The sequence below is a fragment of the Trachypithecus francoisi genome, unplaced genomic scaffold (assembly GCF_009764315.1).
Source record: "Trachypithecus francoisi isolate TF-2019V2 unplaced genomic scaffold, Tfra_2.0 Lachesis_group5, whole genome shotgun sequence".
In the NCBI taxonomy this organism is placed as follows: domain Eukaryota; kingdom Metazoa; phylum Chordata; class Mammalia; order Primates; family Cercopithecidae; genus Trachypithecus; species Trachypithecus francoisi.
Genome location: NW_022681470.1, coordinates 42,796,657 through 42,813,983, shown reverse-complemented (window position 1 = coordinate 42,813,983; position 17,327 = coordinate 42,796,657). Strand labels below are relative to the sequence as shown.

General features: G+C 34.9%; 1 protein-coding gene across 1 annotated transcript in view; it reads right to left on the bottom strand.

Moving 5' to 3' along the window:
• Positions 1-17,327, bottom strand: part of HMCN1 (hemicentin 1) — a 461,890-nt gene that overhangs the window by 263,527 nt on the left and 181,036 nt on the right. Inside the window, 4 exon segments of the mRNA XM_033196479.1 lie at positions 1,605-1,726; positions 5,081-5,225; positions 6,757-7,020; positions 7,915-8,035. Of these exon segments, the coding sequence (XP_033052370.1) occupies positions 1,605-1,726; positions 5,081-5,225; positions 6,757-7,020; positions 7,915-8,035 (652 nt within the window).

Here is a 17,327-nt window from a genome sequence, read left to right as displayed (position 1 = left end):
TCACCGTTTCTGCCCTATTCTTTTTAAATTGGCTGAGTGGAAAACAATTCCTGAAAGCCAGCTTGGGCACAGTACAATTTCCTAGTTATTCCATTGCCTGGCTGGCACAGGTCACAGATGGCTACTAGAAGGACATGTGTAGAATACACATATGGAAGTTCCTGACACTGTCAAGCCCAATTCATGACAGTCAGTTCACAAGTTCTTCCTGGCACTTCCCAGTTATTTATGCAAGATGTCTGAATCAACTCACTCAAACCTCTTTCCTTGTTGTCCTTCTCTTAAAAAGTATTGCTGGGAAAAATACTCAAGTGTTCAAGTGTTTGTTTTCCCAGAAGATGAGGAATGTTGACATAACTCCAATGCTTTTTTAAATTATTGAACATGAAAAAATGAATAGTTTGTGATGTATGTCAACTTGCTAAATTGTTTCAGAAGACAAACTTTTTCTAGCAGTAACAGAATACAAATAGTTTAACTGCAAGAAGAACATACTTGTCTAACTTGCATGCTTCTGCTTTAAGGTTTTGAAATTACTGATAGCAAACAACAAATCCTAGACTTCTAAATATATGATATACCTATAATTATAAGCTTCCTTTGTCTTAAATTGTCTGAAGAAAATGCACCCCAGTACTAAAAGCAAATATAGACATTGTAACAAATTCAACAGCAGCAATATATAGGTCAGAATAGGTTACAATTAAACACATAGCAACACTAGTCCACAAGGCAGGTAGAAAATCATTCAGCCTAAACAAAGTTTCCAATTATAGATAAACACCAAGTAAATGACTTAATCCTGATCATTGATTATAAATGGTAGTCTTTTATCCCCTAAAAATTAGGTGAGATGAGAGGAAAATTTTTTTTTCACTTTAATGTATTTTACCTTATAAAATAATATGAACTATATCTCCCATCTATTCATAGGAAACATACTATCTGAATGCAAAATAATTAGCATTACTTCTACCCTTCTTAGTGTGAATATTGTAGCCACTGAGGTCCTGTGTTCTTAGAATATAATCGTTTTCATTATTATCTTTAATTTAAATATCACAATCTACTCATAAAAGTGCTCTGCTCATTATGAATATGGGAGAGGAAAAGGGAACATTTAACCTTGTTTTGATCAGAATAGATCCTTCACTTAAATTTTATTTTCTCACAGGAAAATGCTATATGATCATTTCAAAAACTATTCCTTAGTCCCTGACAATAATGATAATAACAACAATAATAATCACTAATGTCTATGAAGTGTTTCTATGTGGCAGGCTCTCTTCTAAGTGCCTTGCATATATTACATATCATTTAATCCTCACCGTTTCCCATGAAATAGAGGCTGTTCTTGTTGTTATGCTTTTTTTTATAGTTAGGGAAACCAAGGTATAATTATTATCCTTAAATAATTAGCCCAAGGAGGGTCATGTATCTGATACATGGTGAAGCCAGGATTTGAGTTCTCAATTCAGTGGAGAGATAGACAATAATAAAATAATCATAAAGACAATTGTATAAACACAAACTGGTTAACAAACATCCCATTTCCACAGCTGCATTAATACTTGGGCAACTGCAAAGAAATTAGTGGTAATTACCTGATACATCAAAAAATGTCTGTGCCCGTCCAGTACCTGCACTGCTGACAGCGATGCACTCATAGAAATCTTCGTCAGACAAAGTGACCTTTTCAATATCTAAGTTCACACTGGCAGATTCTCTGGAGGTAAGATAATGGAAAACTTTTAGTTACTACAAAATAAGACCAAGTTGAAAGCAATGATTCACTATTTTTTTTGAAGTTTCATTCAAAAGAACAATGTAAATAAAATAAATTTATAAAACTGCAGGGTTCTTTTTAACTTAAAATGACATATCATTTATATTTTACTAGAATGTGAGGCTTTTCTATACTGAGCAAAAGCTACAACATAAACAATAATTATAGAGGTTGAAAATTTATTTAGGGAAATATTTTGTAGCTATGTCAAAATATAAGATAACAGAGCTGGCAAAGAAATACTCATTAATCCTCTCTCCTTTTATTTTTTCCAGTTTTTGGTCATGTCAGTAGGAATCTTAGACAAAGCAATTTAATTAGGCAATATACAAATTTGAAGGTAGGAAATCTACTTTTTGATTCTAAGAAGATAAATTCTCCTTAACTTTCTTTTAGATAAGCTCCACATGGGGCGATAGGCCATATATCGTTCAACCTACATATACAATGAGAAATGAAAACAAATGAGCAGTTTTATAGTTAAACTCTATCAGTTAGATTTAAAAAAAAATCCCTCTACTATATTATGTATTCATTCATTTAATAAATATTTATTCTTTGTCCTCTAACACTGTTCAAATTATTTCTCATTTTCTGGAAGTGTCTTAATAATAGATATTTAATCTTTGTTTCAAAGAGCTCAATGATCTACAAAAATAGGCATTGTCCTGTTTTAAAGTGTGGCTGCAATGTCAAAAATGTCTTCATAATTTTTCTCCTGTATCATCTGTAGCTACTTATAACCTTAAAAAAATCAAGACACAGATAAGGTAAAAAGCCCACTGCAGACAAGAGACTTTCCACTGAATTCTGAAAGTGGTATAAAATATGATACCTTATGGTGATATCTCCAGATCTCTCTCCATCCAAACACACCATACTTATCATCAAAAACCAAGAAGAACTTACTGAGCTCTTAACTCCTATTTGCTACAACTAGGGTTTGTAAAAAAAGTTAAAACAGGTTTCTGTGCCTTAGGAAAGTGAGAAACAAAGCAAGGTCATTGTTCCATGTGTTTTAGTAGCTGAGAAAATTCACTTTAGTTAAACATTATTTCCTTTCAATTCTGTAGGCACTAACTACATGCCAGTGGTTCTTCTTGTCACTTTCAGAATGAAAGCAGAATACCACTTGACTCCATACCATACTGATCATGTAAGCTGTATCTTCGAGGCTTAACAGGAGTATACTAAGCATAAATTTGTAAATGTCATCATCTAGGAGGTACTGGTAAGTTTCAGGAAGGTAGGGGTTTGGAATATGTACATCTTTGGTGTTTTCTTCAGTGCCTACTGAAAAGCTGAGCATACATTAGGATTAATAAAAAACACATTGATGGAAATTTTAGAACAGAAACTGAAGATTCTTTGAGTCCTAAATCCCTTTTTAAAAATGAAAGTTGAGATAGAGAAAGGACAAGTAATTTGCCCAAAGACATACAACCAGTTTACTAAATGCTTGAAGAATGTTCTTTACAGTTATACTTGTTCCTTTCTTGATTATGGAATGTTACATGAAAATAATTCTCTTTTTCATGGAGTCTTCTCAGTTGACATTAAGCACTATGTGGACATAATAAAAAAAGTTTTGAGGGGTAGACTTTGGAATAGGGAAAAGAACACGTCAAATAAAAATGCACCCTGCTGCTAATGCAAACGGATTCTCTCTTACATTCCCTGGTGACCAAAGTGACTGACATAAACAAACATTAAGTCACATGTTTCATGTTATTAGGAAATCTAGGGTAGGGACATGAGAATGAATCAGAATTAGAGTATCAGTCTATCATCACTCATGCCTAATTTTGTCTCTAACTTCCCACATCCAAAGAGCTTAATACATGTCAGCAAAACATGTCATATCTCTGGGCCACAGAGCTGGAAAAATGAGAAAAAGAATTCTCGTGGCTTACCTCCCAGGAATGGTGTGGAATTAATGAATTAATGCTTCTAAAGAATTTCAAGTGTCTTTGAAAAATGTTACTGTTTAAACATAAAACAGAATTATTTGATTTCACCAGCTAGTTATGTAGCTTCATCATTTTATATCCTGGTCAATTATGTTGCTGGTTATTAAATACACAGCTAAATAAATCATTAAGATATACTATGTAAGGGGCAGGAAATAATAGAGTTTAATCTTTAAAGAGTAGAAAATGTCCTAGTTATGATGAACATTCCTGCCATAAATTTTTTATTAAAATGAGTCCCCATAAAGCGATTGTATAAGCTGAGACTGTCAAACATTTAACATCTTATAGAAGTTATGTTGATATTGAATTAACAGTATAAAAGTCTGATAAAACAATAATTCCTAGAGATTTTCCCAAAACGTTGTTTCACAGTAAGTTAAAAGGCAACACTTTGCAGAAATCATTTTTCTCCAGTTTTCAAGGTTTACTTAGTTTTTATCATTAAATTACTTGCATTTATCTAAAAAGGTTACCCAACTTCACAAGGAAAAGCTGGTGCCCTCTAGCCCACTCCTGCTGATTGTTATATACAGGCACCACACCTGCTGTGAGCCACCTGTCACCCCACCTGCAGCACAGACCATGCCTCTCTGACCTTCTCTGCTCCCCTTCTCCTCCTGGCTCAATGGGCTTCAGCCATACTGGCCTCCTTCTGTCTGTCCTTCCCACATGCCCAGTCCACTCCAGCCTTCATACATTTGCATTTGCTCTTCCTGGTGTTTGAATACTCTTCTCTGGATACCTTGTTGATCATCTTTCTTGGCATCTTTATGTCTTTGCTCCAATGCCCCTTACTCTGAATTTTAGTATTTCAAATTGGCCAATGCTACATCCACTCCACCTATCAGCATTATTCAACCCAACTAACCTGCTGTATGCTTACCAGATTCACTTATCATAACACTTTAAATCAGATTCAGAAACACTTTTACCATGAAGCCAATAAAGCTAAAGCTTCAGGGCCTCTCATTTGCAAGGTCTCCTTTCAAGATTTTGTACTTAATGTCATTTTCATAATTCTGTATTTGTCTTAACAACAGACCGTCAAATTATGAAACATTCAGATTCTATAACACAGGAGTCAACATTTGAATATGTTCCAGTATTTATTATATTATTATATTTATCTTCTGTTTACTGTCTCCCTCTATGACAATATAACCTCCACAATGGCACAGATTTGTCTCCATTTTCTTCACTGCTATATTCCAGACTATGTAGCAAGTGAGAATTTCCAGTGAAAAAGTACATTGCAATAATAGGTTATTTATATTTACATGTTTAATACTGAATCTTATTACTGACAGAAACATGTACCTACTTCAAATACTGATCTACTCCAAGTGTGACTCCATTTCTGACAAAGCTCAAGGTAAAGGGCAAAAGACTGTCAACAGAGCAGGGAATTTGGCCGGGCTGCAGATAGTACCCTGGGGTTTTCTCAGGCATTGTAACTTTGGGAGCATCTGGGAAAAAAACAAAAACAAAAACAAAAAACATAAGCAAAAAGGTCACAATGATGTTAAGTACTGCCTCTTAATCCATTCAAAATCTTTATACTTAAATTATTCCAGTAAATCCTCTGCATTCCAATTAACCCAGATCACTAAAAATTACTTTTTCTATCTTTATTTGTTCAAAGCTGGTTGATTTCTGGGTATCTTTATGAGCCCCTTACTACAGTATTCATTGAATCTAAGACTCCACAGTTTTTAAGACACAGTATTTTTTTGTACCACCAAGATAGAAAAAATGCTACCAAATAAGTAATAATATATCAAGTCTAGAATATGTTTTTATTTCAAAAACATAAGAACCCACATATCTCAGAATCAAATTGTTTTTCCAAAATAAATGTAAAAAACGACTTTTAGGAATCCATCAGATTTTGTAGCATTCAAAGTAGGGGATAAGCCAACTTTGAATATTGTATATGAGGAAATATTGAGGTTGGTTCTATTCTCACCACTCTACAACTATTAAACAAAAGCTATAGAATTGTTTCTGAATTTCCCAAATCACTGTCTTATGTATAAATGATAAATTTTTGTCCCTCCACCTAATAGTATAATTTTATAAGCAATCTTATATCTCTGTCAGTCCATGGTTCAAGCTACAATCCTAAACATTGGGTCAGAGTTCTGGCTGGGTGCGGTGACTCATGCCTGTAATCCCAGCACTTTGGGAGGCCGAGGCGGGCAGATCACGATGTCAAGAGATCGAGACCATCCTGGCTAATACGGTGAAACCCGTCTCTACTAAAAATACAAAAAATTAGCCAGGAGAGGTGGCGGGCACCTGTAGTTCCAGCTACTCAGGAGGCTGAGGCAGGAGAATGGCATGAACCTGGGAGGTAGAGCTTTCAGTGAGCCAAAATCATGCCACTGCACTTCGGCCTGGGCGACAGAGCAAGACTCCGTCTCAAAGAAAAAAAAGATTGGGTCAGAGTTCAGTCATGAGTCTTGAAAAATAGCACGAGTACAGCTAAGCTGAAATGCTAGCTGATGCTTCCAAATAATATCTAATCTGTAATCTCCTCTCTACATAGTAGCAAATGTACAATTAACTAGCCAACTAACCAACTAGACAAATAAATGCAGTGATCACCTGTTGTTTACTATGAACCACTATCTATGGAGCAGAAAGTTTCTGACAATTGTATATAAACATCTAACCAATTTAGATAGTTTAAGCAAATATATGCCCCAGGGTTTTTTAGAGGGAAAGAGAGCACCAGAATTTTCCAGTTCCAGCTCTTACACTGACTAATCAAAATTCTCAGATCTGCAATCAGTGAGACTTAACATGAAACTCTGGATGTGCTATTTGACAGCTAAGAAAAACTGTATTGCCCTACATGTAAATGTTCATCAATTTGGTGATGCAGTAATAATATGAAGATAATACTTTTTATTTTATAGTCCGTTATGTACCTACAGGACAATACCACCCCCTTAAACTGTCAATATTCCAATGTTGAATAAAATGATGTCTTACCTGGGACAATACTAGAAAAGGAAACACTTGATACTCTCTGGAAGAGGTAATCATCCTCATCATAGCCTGTTACTTTGAGAAAGAAAGCTTCATTTGGTGGTACAAAGTCAGAAATATTCCATATGCCATAAGGTTTTCGATCTGGGTAATATTTAACAGGAATAGTCTTAAGAGAACTTCCTGAGATATTCAAAAGTTCAAGAAGATCTATTCTAGCTGGAGTGGAAATTCCAGAAGTATTGAGCAGCACATAAGTAGGTATTCCTACAAGAGAAAGATTTTATCATTTATAAGAAACATGCAATTGAAGTTATATAACAAATAAGTATTTGCATGATAATAATATATGAGTACCATAAGGATGCCTACAAATTCTGGATCAGTTGCAGAATTGTTTCTACATAAAAGACCGTTTATGCATGACCAGAGAAACTTAGGAAATCCTAAGAAATTACTTTTATAGTATTTTAACTATGTTTACATGTAAAAAAAAATTAGAATTGTGAAAACTTTATATAATGTTTGATCACATGAATACTTTTAAAGATAAATTATTTTGTATCTTTCCAGGAAATGCAGCAATAAAAATAAATGAACAATAACCTTCCCCAAATTTTAACTGTTACATTATAGTGAAGCTTCTGTTCAGCTAAAAAACTATAAATCTTAATGTATAAATAAAATAAGAGGAGGACAAGGTTTAAAAATCAATAATTTTATCTTTGAAAAACAATGATATGTAACGTGTTTAATTTTTCAGCTATATATACACATTTTACCTTGACAATAGATAATTTATAGGTTTTGGTAAGAAAAAAATCTCAAGATCTGGGTTAGTAATTCTCAAAATTTAGTAAGTGTAAGAATCAACTGAGGTGCTGACTGAAGTCCATATTCCTGGGCCCTACCTTCCATGACAGGAGATCTGGAGTGGGGTCCAGGAATCTTAATTTTTAACAAGCACCCTCAGTGATTTTGATATCAGTGGTCTTGGGATTACGCTTTGAGAAAGTGACTAGGCCAAGAGAACAGTCACATTTAAAGCTATGCTTCTCAATTTTATCGAATACTACAAAATTATAAAATTATAGACAGTCTGAGAAATATTTTTCATTTGGATATCTATTATGTCAATTTAAATAATATGCACATACAAACCTTGCACTGGTCTGCTGACTGTTTTTTTGAAGTCCAGGGTAGGCTTTCGAGAAAAGCCAGCTCGGAAATCAATAGTACTAAGGCCAGTAATGCGAACAGAGTGCCTTCCACTGCTTGAGGTCTGAAAATATTTAATGACAAACCTGGTCAGCAGTTGAACCAGTATGCTGATCATATGCAACCCTCACCAGTACGGGAAACTGCACAATATTTAATTAGGATCGATGTCCAAAAACTGAGGCTCTGATCTGGATGTTCTCAACATAAATATGATTCTATATTTCAAATGCAAGTTTTGTAATACATACCCCATGGGGACAGCTTAAAAAACCCATTCAGTCATATGTTTCATGCCTAATGATAAAAGATACAAGTGTTTAGTCACTAATGAATGGGCTGGAAATAAATCTGTAAAAGCTCCATGAGGGAATGGATCTTTGTTTTGGTCACTATTGTTAACATAGTAGATGTTTAGCAAATATGGAAATCTTCCACAAATACATCCAGACTCAATTCTAGGACATTACAGCGAGTGCAAGCAATAGAGCTGACCATTTTCCAGATGTGGGCAACCTGGCATCCTCAGCTCAGCAGTGTTCCAGCAAAGATACTCAGCATTTATTAAAAATACAAAGTCCTTAGTTCCAGTCCAGATTTACTGAATGAGAATATTAGGTCAGGGCAGTCTAGGAATCTGCATATCAAAAGCCACCTAAGACTTATCAACAAGAGTTCACCATTATTTTATTACATAGGTTACCAAGATTCTGTCTCAAAATAAAATGACCACACAATTCCAGCATTTAAGTAGAAGTAGGAGATGGGAGTGAAAGAAAAAATTCAAATAACACTAATGTACCAATTATTAATCTCAAACTCAACACTGAGAAGGCACATATTGAGGTATTATAGCAATGACAGAATGCACTGAAGTGTGTATATATATATAAATTTTAATCTGGTAGACAGCCAGATTTGCATATATACATTTTAATCTGGTGGACAGCCAGATGAATTCATACCATGGTTACCAGTGGGCCACTTCAAGAGCTGTGCAAACTACGCAATATTCCCTGAATCACTGCAACTCCTTGTTATTTAGCAATGTGGAGAAGAAGGAACAGAAGATCTGTCCCTGTAGATACCATATTTCTTCCTTATTGAGCAGAATCTCAAGAACTCAAAGGGTAGTAAAATGAAGGGGAGAAAGAAGAAAAAAACATATCATCATGAAAGCTGTTGCTATATTCTTAGCATAAATGATGCAGCTAGTTACTATGGCTCATTTGCATAAAGGTTACAAAAGATTATATGTGTAAGTGTAGAGATCTTAGTACCACCCTTATTCCATTATTTCTCAATGAATATGTTACGAATTCCACATAATACATTTAAAAAGGAAACTATGGATCATGACTCAATTTTAAATCAGGGATTTCCCATAGGGTTATATCAAACTTTAGTAATTCTAATGTCAATTTCTTTAGATAATGTAGAGCTTTATCGAAGACATTATCACCTACTAATGTCATGTAAGTCAATCAGAATGTTTGATATTACAATGAGTTAATTTTTATTTTTCCACTAACATCATATATCACTGTTAGTTGCCTTGCTCCTCAGAAAGTCCCTTATGATGAAACAGCTGTTGAGGTTACTAAGGACAAATTTAACATGTAATTTTCCAAATGCCTGCTATCAAGTGCTCATCATCTGCCAAGTGTTCTGTGCATAAATCAACTAACAAAGGTGGTTTTTAAAAATGTGGCGCTTAATAGCTGAGTGAAAAAAAAAAAACAGAAATTATACAGATGTTTGAAAATATGCTAACCTCTACTACTAAATAACACGTTAAAGCAGATTTGATGAACAGGAAGCCCCTTATAAATTATATAAAATTAATGTAATATAAATTAACTTTGATCCTTCAAAGACCATACCAAGTAATAAAGTATGCAAAAGTAAGAATATAGGTTTACTATTCTCTGAACAAATATGAAGAGTATATTGCTCTGCTAAAATATGAAGAGTAATAAATAACAAAATATCTTAATTTCATGTGTCTATACTACACTGTAGACAGTGAGAATGTCTTCGATGAATTTAAAAGTGTTTGTAAATAAAAGATATCTTCAAGTGAGTTCATTTTTATATGCAATTAATCCAACTCTGGGCTAACCAGGGTAATGGAAACAAAGGACATCCCAAATAAACTAACACTGTGGTTTAAATATACAATAAAAAGAAAAAAAATGAGCTAATTTAAAGTTTTTAAAATAGTTTAATATTAAAATAGCCTCTGATGTTAATTCATGCATTTATCATTATTTAATTATTCTCTTAAAAGAATTCTAATACTTGAACAGTATTTCAGGCACACTAAACACCACATAAATTTCTTCATGAGAAAGCACCAATAGTTTGATATCTATTAAAGTAAGCTATTGTTTTCATCTCTTTCCTATCTAAGCTCCCTTTAAAAAATATTAGTGTGATAGAAACAAACAGGTTTTATGTATAATGAGGGTATAACCCATCAATAAATGGAAAAGGGAGGAGAAAAAAGCACTAACATGCACAAAATGCACACACTATATATAAAGCTTCATTTTTTATACAAATTCTCACTTTTAATCCTCACAAAAGTCCCCATGAGAGAGTATTATTATCATCTTCACTTCATGGATCAGAGAGTTTAAGTGACTTGCTCAAAGTCACAGATACAGCAGGTAGCAAAGCTGGAGTCTGAACTCGGTGAAGCTCCAGAAACCAAACTCTACAGCTACCCCATGCGTTTCTCATGATCTCAATGAATTTAATTATGCTGGTTTGAGGGTAAATGTTGAAATATGCTGAACTGCTTTACGCAATAAGAGGAGAGTTATATGGAACTTCTGGGACTATCCAGAGGAAAGAAGCAGAGAAATGTAATGGGGAGGCGAGAGGGTGGTGGCCAAGGAAAGAGCAGGAAAAGCACAAGGTGCTTTATGACATAGACCCCAAATTTACGAGCAAATCTACCAAATTCACAAAATGCTTGCTATTGATAGATTTCTTTTGATATTTTGAAGGGGCTGAGTTTTGCCCTACATCAAAGTACAAAAGGTTATAATCAACACAAATACTCAGAAGACAATGAGACCATAAGCAAGAAAGCTTTTAGGAAACTGCAGGAGTGTTGGGAGAAGACTTTGGAGTCTCGTGAGTTACGAACCTGATGAGGTTAGAGGAGAGCTAAATGACACGAAGGTCTTGGAGGGGCAAAGAAAATTAAGCTAATTCTGTAACTGTGTCAAGCAAAGAGGAGGTCCAGCCATATTTTTTCCCTTCCCTTCTCTTCCAAATTATTTTAGCCATTTTAATACATTTTTAATAAATGTAATCAAATTATATAAATATATGTCATAAAATTAGTGAGGTCAAAATTATTGTCTTAATGTCTTTCTATTTGGTCTTTTATATCATCTAGATTCAACCTGTGGGTTATATTAAAATTAGAATATGGCTCCAAAAAGCACCTTTCCACTACAGAATGTCTTGAACTATTACTCCTTCAGAGTTACCCTAACCTCATGGCTTCTGTAGATAAGAGGGAAATCTAGCAGCAGCATTCAGGGTCAGAGCATAATAGGAAACTTCCTAGATATTAGATGTTGAAGAGGATTTATCTGAGCTAGGAAGAGTTGTGTTTCAAAGTCAATTTATTCATAAAATTTCTAAACGTACATAATGAGCCACATTACTCCTCTGAATGAGTAGCATCACGTTCATTAAGTTGTGAAGGGGTCTGAGTCAGGAATACACAGGCTGCTGCAGTGTGAGCAGATGTGAGGTAAGGTTACGGTTTGGCAAAGACGAGGTTACACTAGATGTGATAGTTAAAATTAGGTATCAACTTGATTGGATTGAAGGATACCTAGAAAGCTGGTAAAGTATTCTTTCTGGGTACATCTGTGAGGGTGTTGCCAAAGGAGACTAACATTTGAGTCAATGTACTGGGGGAGGAAGACCCCCCTCAATGTGGGTGGGCACTATCTAGTTGGCTGCCAACACAACTGGAACAAAGCAGGTGGAAGAAGGTGGGATAAGCTGGCTTGCTGAGTCTTCTGGCTTTTGTCTGTCTCCCATGATGGATGCTTTCTTCCGTTCCTCCTGCCCTTGGACAACAGACTCCAGGTTCTTCGGCCTTTGGACTCTTGGACTTACACCAGTGAGTCCAAGGGGCTCTCAGGCCTTTGGTCACAGGCTCAAGTCTTCACTGTTGGCTTCCCTGCTTTTGAGGGTTTTGGACTTGGACTGAGTCACTACTGGCTTCTTTCTTCCCCAGCTTGCAGATGGCCTCTTGTGGGACTTTGACTTGAGATTGTGTGAGCCAGTTTTTCCTAATAAGCTCCCTTTCATATATGTATATATCCTATTATTTCTGTACCTCTGGAGAACCCTCATACAGAGATACATATTGGTATCCTAAAGTTGTAAATAGGTAGCCTTGACCTACAATGCAGTAAGGGAAAAGAAGGAGCAAAGTGAACCAGAGTCTAGGTTTCTGAACTGGAGTAAGACTACCAAGAATGAAGGAGCAGGACAGGCTGAAGGACAATGGAACAAGCACCATGGAGAGCTCCAGCGGAAAATTACTTGCTCCTCTGAGATCTCAGCTCAGATCTTCCTGGTCAGCTCTACTGCAGATGGATTTACTTCTTAATTTAAAGGCAAAGGCCTGTTAAATGCCTGCCTACATTGAAAGTCCCTTCAAGGCAGTAACTATTTCATATTCATCACCCACAGAATGTCACTCAGGAGGCATGTGATAAATGTAGGTTTTGTAGGTTTAATAAATGACATGAAAACCATCCATGCACCTAATGTTGATGTTTTTTCTTAGATTTTCCTCAGACCAGCTAATACCATACTCATCAAGAATTCACTAAATGTTTCTAGATGCATTATGCTAAGTATGTTCACACATTATCTCTTAAAACCCTATTATATCCAAAGATAATTTTATGGCACTACAAAGAAACAGACGCTCAAAAGAATGATATTTATCTAGGTGTAGATAGCAACTTAAATGGCAATTATTCTAAGTTCAATGTCTTTCTCAGGTACCTAAGTCTGTGCATGGTATTTTGGAATAACATAATTTCTGGGTAAATTTACACCCTATGGCATATAAAACAATAACATTCTCCAACTATTTCTTTGCCATTCTACATTTCTGAGTACCCTTTCAGTTAGGAAAAATCAGGTCAGTGGGGTGCTAATAAATTCCTCTCTAACAAAAAAACCCCTAATTTTTGTCATTTTTCAATCTCTGTGGTGTAAATGTTCCCATCATAGCTGACTGCTGGCTCCCAACATGATGTTGCTGAACACAGAGCTAGGAAGAGAAACATATCATTGACTCTCCATGAGTCATTATGAGCCAGCTCTAGTATACCATTAGGCCACAATAACAGCTTGCCTACTGGGTAATAAGGGAGTGAAATGTGTCGCTTCTGGGATGAGACAAAAGTAACAAATTTATTTTTATTTATTCAATGCCACATCCTCCAGGTTTTTCCCTCGTTAAGTAACTGAAGATGCTGCATGTTCTAAATTATGGTAGAGCCACCATCAGCTTGGGTTCCTGAGTGACTGTGAAGCAGAATACTCTACCAGACCCCATGGAACACAGAACATTAGTGAGGAATTAACCTTCTTGTACTAAGCCAGTGAGAATTCCTCCTAGCACTAAATATGAAACCTTACCTTTTATAAGTTGAATTAAAATTTGATTGATAGAGATGGTTTTTCTCTCTCCAACAGAGTTTCAATGTTTTATAAAATGGTAAATGTGCCCAAAGTAAGACAAACGCAACAACTAAAGAAAAATTCAAGTATATGTGCTTTAAAAGAAAGTAAAGATACAATGTATGATTTACATATATTCAAGAGAATAACTAATTAACTTGTCAGAATTCATGTGCCAACATTATTAGTAACAACTAATTCATGTATCAGAAACTGCTGAAGCACTTTACCAATATCTCATTTAACCATGACAATGTTGAGTAGCCATTATTTTACCCCACTTTCCTCAGACTTAGAGAGGTTAAGTAATTCTCCACGAACAAAAAGACATTAAGTAATGAATCTTGAATTCAAATAGATGTCCACCTCTTTTCAAAGTATTTGCTCTTAAGTTTTAAATTCTCTCCAAATTAAAGAATAGATGGTTCCAATAAAATATTTATTAAGAACCTACTGTGATTAGGCATTGCATCAGACAAAGACACAATCATGGAAGATAGATTTAAATACCATTATTTTGTTGGGCATTATGCATTTGGAGAAATGTGTGATAAGGAAATGTATTCAAAACATAAATTCTGCTTAAATACACACACACACACACATACATATATGCACACACATATGCATATAAATTTACATATACCCAAGTGCATGTGTACCTAAGTGTACACATATTTTTTTTATAAAGAAAGCATTCTATTTGGTTGACAGTCTGATATTGGCAGGCCAAAAAACTGGAAAATTATCAAACATTCCCCTGACCCAAAACACCAATGCTACACCTAATCTATTTACTTAACACACCTTGTATAGACTACAGGCTTATTCATAAGATCACCAGGAAAGACTAATAGGAGGCCAGCATAATAATCTTCATGTGTGGTCCTTTCAGACTTGAGGTTGATTTAATTATGATTCCTAAACAAGCTTATGCCACTTGAGTAGGATTTTTAAAATATCCTTACGCTGTAGAAAATGCATTAGTAGGCTCTGGCTACCAATGTAACTATCTAAAACCAAAATATTTCTACTAGTCTCAGAATCCCAGTACAATTATGTGGTTGGGTACATGCCTTTCTGTACTTGGGAGATTATCTAAAGACAGTTTATCCAAATGTACTTAACAGAAACATACCCCAGGGGATATGTTAAATGATCACACTGATAATCCTAGACTAATATAAACATTTGTACCACCTAAACCCATTGGGTGCTGACAATTATCTAATGTCTTTGCAGGGATTTTCCTTTAAAAAGCAGAGGACAAAATTTGGCTCAAGAATTTCTGTGGTTACATTCTAATACTCTATATTAGTTGCTGAATGGAAAAAAATATATTGCTTCTCAGAAATAAGATCCATGATCTGTAGCTTTCCTACTAATGGAAGTTTAGGAGCATAAAACAATCTTCTCTTCTGTTTTTAATAAAACTTTATGTTATTTCCAGTTACTTCTTTTTAACATGCTTTACCTGCATCAGAGGAAACCTAAAACATTTGAGTGTTTATGTGAATTATACAAATGAGTTGACTCTATCTCTGCTTAGTGAAAGTGCCCTAAGATGGAACAGTAAAGTACTTACCAGAAAAATCACATAAGAAAGGAAACTGCCACTCTCTTATCATTTTAAATCATTAAACACATTAGTGTTCCATGCTAGCACCTCCACTATAGGCTAAGTAAACCAGTTCTTCTGCCTGCTTCCCTGGATATCCTCAGAATAAATGTATTAATTTTTATTCATAAATATTTATGTAGTTCTTTCTCAGGCACTGTGGCATATACTAGTGGCAAAATCTGATCTATAGAAAAAGAGAGACAGAAAATATGTACAGAAATAAAAATGACAAGAGAGAAATTAATCCAAAAGGGAAGCGCAGAAAAATTTAATAGAAAGCCAGAGAGAAAAGAGCATTTTAGGGAAAAAAAAATCTGACAAAGTTTGATGAAAGTTTTGTCATTTGAGCTGAACTTTGTGGGATAGTTATAAGTCAGAATGGAAGAAAAGGCATTATAAAGGGAAGGAAAAGCTTGGAAGAAAGCATGGGGTAAGAGAATGTGGTGGGGGGAGAGAGACAGTACAAAATTACATATGACAAGAACGTAAAAACAAGTGATAGAAGATAACTAGAAAGACTGGCTTAAGGCTCAATTGGGTGGTCCTTGAATACCATGGTAAAGTCGAGTAATAGATCGTTCTCCATATGTGGGATAAAAACTGTTATGTGAAACATTCAAAAAGCCACTATTAATTTTAGTGATAGAGCAGACCTTTTCCAGATAGTCGAGCACATGGGAGATAGCACCAGGGATACACTATCTAATCTCAGACATTTCTCATCTTGAGACAGTGCACATGTAAAACATTTATCATTCATCAGACATCCAAAAGGGAAATCCAAAGTCAACAGATTTTATGTCATCAGATTCAGTTCAATTTCCTTTGCATCAACCTGATACATTCTTTTGGTATTTCATTTAGAAACAAAATAAGTTTATTATTTTTCAATTTCATTATAATGCTTATTCTTTGTTTTCTTATTGTAAGCACTAATCCTACACTAGAAATGCTGTAAATCAGAGCTGGAGGCTCTTTTGGTGAAGGCTAGATAAAAATTTAAGATAAAATGATAATAGATACTGTGTCTTTTTATTGTTCCCTTAATTATAGGAGACTGAGCTTAGAGACTTGTCTAAACAGAGTTCTCATCACCTCCTCACCTGATCAAAGCCTCTGCTCACTCATAGAACTAATCCTCATTACTTCTCTGTTCTAATTATCAATTAAAATGTGCTTCATGTCCATTAAGTAAGTAGCACAGAACATGGCCAAGAGCAGTCAGTAAATGTTTATTGAATGGATGACTGAATGAATACTTGTGTGAGGCACAAGGTAAAATAACAGACATGCAATATCCCTCCTCTAGGCAAGAGTTTTACTAGAGGAAATACCACTGGTAGCAATCCAAATCACCTGGAAATAGGTACAAGTACTGCAGAATAAATTGCTACTAACATGGAAGAATGGCATCACATGCACGTATTTCACAGTCAATAATGGATTACTTAAGGTCAATATTCAGAAAGCAAGAAAAAATTATTCCAGTGGACTTGCTAGCTCAAGATACTGCTGGCTAAGTCATGCTTAAATTAAAGTATTTGAGAAATGAAGAGACTCGACACTTCTTGTAATTCCTTCCTACTGTGGTCACAAAAAGTCAGATTCAATGCTAGTGATATTTTTGGCAAGTTAGTCAAAATAACCATTACATAAAATTTGGCCACATTTATTTAAAATATTGTAGCAGCAAAACAATTCGTCAATCTAATACACTCAATAAGTACCAGGCACTATGTGCAAGGAACTGGGTGGAAAAAAACAGGCAGGTAGGGTCGTTTCTGGCCCATTCATTAAGAAATTACCAGATTTTCTTTCACATGCTTTTTCACCTATACCCTTATATTATCCACCTTGAAATAATCTATACAAGAGTTTCTATTTTTCCTGCAGGGCTTAGAGTTCTGAGAATACAAAACTAGCATCTTAGGATTTGAATCGATTTACAAGGTAAACATTCATTCTTTAAACTGGGGACATTAATAGAGATATTCTTTAA